We start from the raw sequence: 6560 nt of genomic DNA, 5'->3' as shown, positions 1-6560 counted from the left end.
TAGTGGGGGAAGTGGTGTGTCCAGCAGTGTGTCCAGGTGGGCAAGAACACCAGTGGCACCTGGGCTGTATCAGAAACAGTGTGGCCAGCAGGACCAGGGAAGAACTTGTCCCTCTGTACTTGACACTGGTGAGGCCACACCTCAAGTCCTGTGTCCAGTTCTGGGCCTCTCACAGCAAGAAAGTCATTGAGGGGCTGGAGCGTGTGCAGGGCAGGGAATGGAGCTGGGAAGGGGCTGGAGCAGCAGCTGAGGGAGCTGGGAGGGAGGTGGGGGGGCTCAGCCTGGAGGAAAGGAGGCTCAGGGGGCACCTCGTTCTCTGCAACTCCCAGAAGCGAGTTCAGAGCAAAGTGGGGATTGGGCTCTGCTCCCAGGGAACAAGTGACAAGGCAAGAGGAAATGACCTCAAGCTGTTCCAGGGGACATTCAGGTTGGACATCAGGAGGAATTTCTTTCTGGAAAGAGAAACACTGGAAGGGGCTGCCCAGGGAAGTGGTGGAGTCCCAAACCCTGGAGGTGCCCAAGGAAGGACTGGCCGTGGCACTCAGTGCTCTGGGCTGGGGGACAAGGTGGCCATCGGGCACAGGGTGGGCTCCATGGGCTGGGAGGGCTTTGCCAACCTCAGTGGTTCCGTGATTCTAAGTATATCACATTCCAGGATGCAGGCAGATAGGATCCATGGATTCTGAAGGTTGTCTTAGGAAATGCTTACAGTGGTGCTGTAGAGACACACCAGCACATTTTCCATCCCCTTGGTCCTGTAGGTTGGTGCATCCTGCAGGGACCAGCCTGCTCCAGGGTGCATTCCAGCTCCAAACCTTGACTGCATGGGAGCAGGACAAGCCCTTCCTCACAGCTCCTGGTCCATGTTTGTCTAGCTCTGCTGCTCCAGTGCTGTTTGGAAGGTTAAAAGCCAATAACCCCCGGAGACAAGGGGACTGTGCCCGTGTTTCCAGTGACACATCCCAAGGAGCCGGCGGGATGCAGGGCACGGAGCTGGCGGGATCTGGGGCATGGAGCTGGCGGGATGTGGGACATGGAGCCAGAAGGATGTGGGACATGGAGCCAGGCACCCCACAGGCTGAGCCTCCCTGGGGGAGGCACCAGGCTGGTTCTACTGATTCCAACCAGCAGGAGGCTTGCAGTGAATTTCTTTGAGTGTGGGCCCCCCAAAGGCGTCTTCACTTCATAAGGAGGATGGATATCACCAGGCACACGGAATACAGATAAGGAGGGAGTCTCATTAAGTCAAGGACGGTTGGCACTTTGCAGATCGTCAGCCAAATGGAGATGTAGGGAGATGCTGGAATATTTCCTCTCTCAGCAGTCTCCAGGAGTTTAAAATGTATTTCCTCTCCGTATCTCATGCTCATTCTTGCCTGTCACAAGGCAAGGTTTGGTGGGGAGCCACAGGACCAGCCAGCCCTGCACCTGAGGCAGCCAAGAACCACAGTGACAAATGTATCAAGCCTCGATTTTGCCCTAAAGCTTTTCACCTTTTTCCAGAGGACAAGAAGGAAGCTTGGAATACACAACATCAAACTGGCCTGAGGCTCAAAAGTCCTGAATGCTACTGAGAAAATCAATTTTTATTTGTACATGCAGTACTGATGCCCCATCCAGCTCAAGCTGAGCACAGCAGAAAGAGTTTTGAAGGGATCCAAAAGAACTGAATTGCCCCAAAATGAAATCCTCTATGAAAGTTTCATTTTCTGTGGAGTTTTTCAGTGGAAAATATTTTAAAAAATTTCTTCCTGCATGTTTAAATTAGGTTCTTATTAACAACATTTTTCTCTGTGGAAAAAACCCAACACAACAAACCAAAACAAAGGAATAGCTTGATATTTTTTTCATGAAATCATCACAGAGTGATTAAGTTTGAAAAAAACCTCCAAGATCATCAAGTCCAACCTTTAACAGAACACCATCATGTCAACTGAACCATAGGACTACCACAGTTTTTTCATTCTGTTTGAAAACACTTAGTAATTTATGACTTTTCAATGAAGGTAAAAGCTTGGGGTTTTTTTGTTGTTTTTTGTGCAACTTTTTTGTTTGGTTAGTTTTGCTTTTGTTTGGTTTTGGGGTTTTTGTGTGTGGTGTATTTATTTTTTAATATATTTATTTTTATCACATTTTATGACCATATGGGTCAAATAGGCAGACTAGAAATGATTCCTTATCTGAGTGACATCTCAGAACTCTTCTGGAGGTCCCAAAGCAGTACATACCTCAAGGATGTCTTCATTTGGCTTCTCCTGCTGGAATTCCCAGAAGTTCAGCTCTTGGGCTTCACAGAGCTAAGGATGCAAGTGCAGCTTGATTCACTTCAAGCACTTTGCAAACTTATTGCCCTTATAGCAGCATAATTCCATTAATGATAGCAATGAAACCATCCTACATTGCTGCATTTTTCTCTTTTAAAGCAATTTGAGCTGCTCGTGGTGCAGGAATGTTTGTCTTAGCAGTGCCCACACCGTCCTCAGCAGAGGAAATGGCAGGACATTCTCATCCTGCTGCTTCCATATCCCAGCTGATATTCCCAGCCAGTGTGTTTGTACCAGTTTGGGGGGCTCTGCTCTATGTTCTCCTCCTCAGGGCACACAAAAGCAGCCAGAAAACACACAAGGAGTCGCTTCCCAAGGCGCCTCCAACGCTGTTGTGTTAAACCCACCGACTGTACTATTCAATCATTTATGCTTTGTATAAAACAAGCAATATCCCTTCTCATGGAATCAAAAGATGCCACAAATACAAGCTGACAGCTTCCATGTAACAAGGTTTTTTCCTCTAAAGAAAGACATGCTGAACTTGGACCTGGAATAACTTTTTCATCCCATTTTTCCTAATACGGAAAAGCTGTTTTGGTTTTTTTCTCCCCCAGTCCTTACATAAGCAACTAATTTCTGTAAGAGCTGCTCCCAAATGGACTCAAGATCCATTTCAAAGGAGGAAGTAAAGTAACATCACCACATTTCTTCTGATCCAACAAATATGGAAGCTCAGCAAAAGCCTCCTGGTGTCAGATGAATCAAATGCTGAGGGTCCTGGGTGGGTTTGGTTCAGAGCACTCAGGACTTGCACCATTCTGGCTCTCTGCCCCATGGCAGCAAAAAAGGGGCTGGGTAAGGGAATGCCATTTTTTTTCCAAAGGTATGACCCCTGCTTCCCTTTTCTGCCCAGGGTGTTCAGATTATGGCACTGACATGATTATTACTCTGGAGAACAAGCCCAGCCAAAGGCAATGGAAGCAGACATCACAAATAAAGGCAGAAGACCCTTTTATTTCGCATAGACAAAATGCAAAGAGTGTCTCATTAAATTAATATTAAAAAAAGCCCCAAATCAATCTCCTCACTCCACTGACATCACTCATCCTAATTAACAACAAAAAAAAAGAACAATCAAGGACCCATTTTCTAATTTAAAAAAAAAAGTGCAAACATGACAAAAGACTTTTTGTTTTTCCAAATCAATGTTCCTGTTGAATTCACAAATAGGGTGATTTTTTTTGTGATTTTTTTCCCCTTTAAATCTCGTCTGATGGAACTTCCAGTTAAAATGTTTTAGTTAAGTCTCCATGCACTTCGTAGAAAATCAGTAAAAACACAAATGCTTGTGAAGATCAGAAAACTGGACTCTTTTACCCAAAAATTCAGATGTCCAGTCAGATGAAGCTCACACTCAGACAGAAAAAAAGCAAGAGAGTCTTTGCACTGTCTGTCGTTCATATTATTATTTTTTTTTGTCAAATATTTTGGCAATCTTCTTCTTTAATTATAAATATTGGAATTCGATAAAAAAAAGGTAGCTTTCATTGGAATTTCTGTTTGTTTTTCAGTGTAAATATTTACAGCCACTGTCCAGCCATGCTCTTTTCGTTATACCAGGGTGTAGGATTTTGCGTAGGGATTGTTTCCTTTCAAGTGGCCCCTGGAGTCCAGCAGGGATTCTTGGGAGCTGCTCATCTTTGCTGCCTGTCCCAGCTCGGCTCCCTCTCGCTGAGGTAACGTTGCCACAGCACCGGGTTGCCACGCCTGAGCATCTCTCGTGGAGGATGTCTCCATGGGGATCGGCTCCAGGACGGTGGGGCGCTTCAAGGTGCGGCTTTTCTGCGGCTCCAAACAGGCTTGCCCCAAACCCAGGTCTCTGCTCGTGCCCTGCACGCCACGGTTCAATAAAAAGTCCATCCTAAGGTAGGGTGGCAAATGCATGAGATCACCTGGGGAGGCAAAAGGGGAAAAATAAGTCCCGATTTATGGTCGTGCATCGTGTTGTGCTCACCTGGAGAGGGGAGTCAGCCAAAGTGGAGCATCTGGGATCCACCCACCTGCAGCATTTATATGGAGAAGTTGATTTTCAGCCATTCCCTTACACTATGACCACACAGAGTCGTGCAGCAACAAACTCCTTTTATCACAGAATCACAGAATATTCTGAGTCAGAAGGGACCCACAAGGATCACTGAGTCCAACTCAGGTCAGTGGCCCACATAGGGGATTGAACCCATGACCTTGGCATTATTACAACCACGTTTTTACCAACTGAGCTTTTGGGCACATCCCCAAGAATTCACTATTAATATTTGTTTTCATGACCACAGTGAGGAGTGCAATGTGCTTTACATGCACTCATGGCATTCAGAAGATAAACCAGGAAGACCAGGAAGTTTTCCTCAAAATCCCAAAAGAGTAGGTCTTTGGATTTCATTTTCATGGAGGCTCAGTAGATCTCAATTTCTTATTGTCCATTTTAAATAGAAACCTTCATGATTTCAATTAATGACGTGCAATTTTGAGTAGAATGACTAAAATATTTTAAATGGGTGCAAGACTGTTAAGGCCGTGGTCTTAAAGAGATTGCTGAATAAAACAGAAACATTCTTGTCCTGATATAACCACATTTACCTGCCAACCATAATCACTGGGTTAAAATCCCTAATGATGTTTCACCACTATGAACATCAATATGCTGCTGTTTTGTGGTAACAAAATGCACCGGAGCTGCCACCTGAGCTCCTGCATCAGCCTTTCTTTTGGTTCTGCATTGTCAGGAAAACCTCTTATTCATTATCTTCCCCAGTTCCTGGGCCTGTTAGGTATTCGTGATGTTCCTTCAAGGAAATGAGAGGTAATCAGGCACATAATGACATTCCCTTCTAAAAATATTTGATGGTGTAACCTCACATATATAGGGGGGAAAAAAAAGCACTGTTACAAGAGCATTCAGGAAGAGTATTTCCCCTTCTTTGCAGACCTCTGCAGGTATGGAGCTTCTTTTTTTATGGCTGACATCAAAACCACAATCTCATCTACAGATGGGATCCATCCTGAGTGTTTAAACTGGAGACTCTTGGCACTACAGCACCTGAGTCTACATGAGCTATTTACAGCAGTAGAAATTAAGGCTGACCTGTGCCAGTGGCATAAACAATAGAGCAGGAAAGCATTTCTTCGTAATAAAACAAGGTATAACAATTCTATTTTTCCTAACCCAGCTAAAAGCTGTCCAATGACCTAAAATAAAACAGGCCCTTTGCTTTCTCACATAAGTCAAGGCACTGCCAGTCTTACCTAAAAGACTAACAGCATCTGCTCAATCTATAATTTCAGGTCACAGCCAGAGAACTGCTGAGAAGTTACATTTGGACAGAGTCTCTGTTTATTCCTATAGAAATCCCCAAGCACTGTCTGACACCATATGTTTTATCCTGACTACATCTTCCCCTCAAACACATGGCACACATTTTTTAACCCTCATTTAGTAAGATGTGAGTATCTCCAGATTAGGCTGACATACACCTTGGCCACATTTAGGTAGGGCTGGAGAGAGGGTGGGAGGTTTGTGCTTACAATCCCACTGATTGCCACTTGGAAAATGAATTGTGTTAACTTTAGTTGGTTTTCTTTGTTTACCTTATTCAACTACAGTACCTTTCATGCCAAACATATTCTGCATAAGAGACCTATTTCAGCCGAGACAGCAACATATCTGCTGCTGGGGAAAAGCACATCAAGGTATGGACACATGGCCTGGCAGGTGCAGAGAGGCCCCAGATCACTCCAGTTATCCACAGGCATTGGACTGAGCTGCCTGTGGGTATGTCATAGAATCATAGAATGGATTGGGTTGGAAAAGACCCCTGAGATCATCACGTCCAACCCTCGGTCCAACTCCAGTCCCTTTACCAGATCATGGCACTCAGTGCCACGGCCAAGCTCAGTTTCAAAACCTCCAGGGATGGGGAATCCACCTCCTCCCTGGGCAGCCCATTCCAATGCCTGAGCACTCTCTCTGCAAAGAATTTTTTTCTGATCTCCAACTTCAATTTGCCCTGGCAGAGCTTGAGCCCATCGTGCCCCCTTGTCCTATTGCTGAGTGCCTGGGAGAAGAGACCAATCCCCCACCTGGCCAGAACTTCCCTTCAGGAAGTTCTAGTCAGTGCTGAGGTCACCTCTGAGCCTCCTCTTCTCCAGGCTAAACACCCCCAGCTCCCTCAGCCTCTCCCCACAGCACTTGTGCTCCAGTCCCTTCTCCAGCCTCGTTGCTCTTCTCTGGACCCG

The 6560-nt window shown here is 45.6% G+C and overlaps 1 protein-coding gene across 1 annotated transcript in view; it reads right to left on the bottom strand.

Annotated features, from left to right (window-relative positions):
- Positions 1–3270: 3270 nt before the first annotated feature.
- DSCAM (DS cell adhesion molecule) overlaps positions 3271–6560 on the bottom strand; it is a 465618-nt gene continuing 462328 nt past the window's right edge. The window contains exon 33 of the mRNA XM_071566625.1: positions 3271–4219. Coding sequence (XP_071422726.1) covers positions 3879–4219 — 341 coding nt within the window. The 3' untranslated portion in view covers positions 3271–3878. The remainder of the gene's footprint in view (positions 4220–6560) is intronic.

The sequence above is a fragment of the Pithys albifrons genome, chromosome 1 (assembly GCF_047495875.1).
Source record: "Pithys albifrons albifrons isolate INPA30051 chromosome 1, PitAlb_v1, whole genome shotgun sequence".
Classification (NCBI taxonomy): Eukaryota; Metazoa; Chordata; class Aves; order Passeriformes; family Thamnophilidae; genus Pithys; species Pithys albifrons.
Note: the sequence above shows the minus strand (reverse complement) of the source record. Positions and strands in the feature narration are given on the sequence as shown.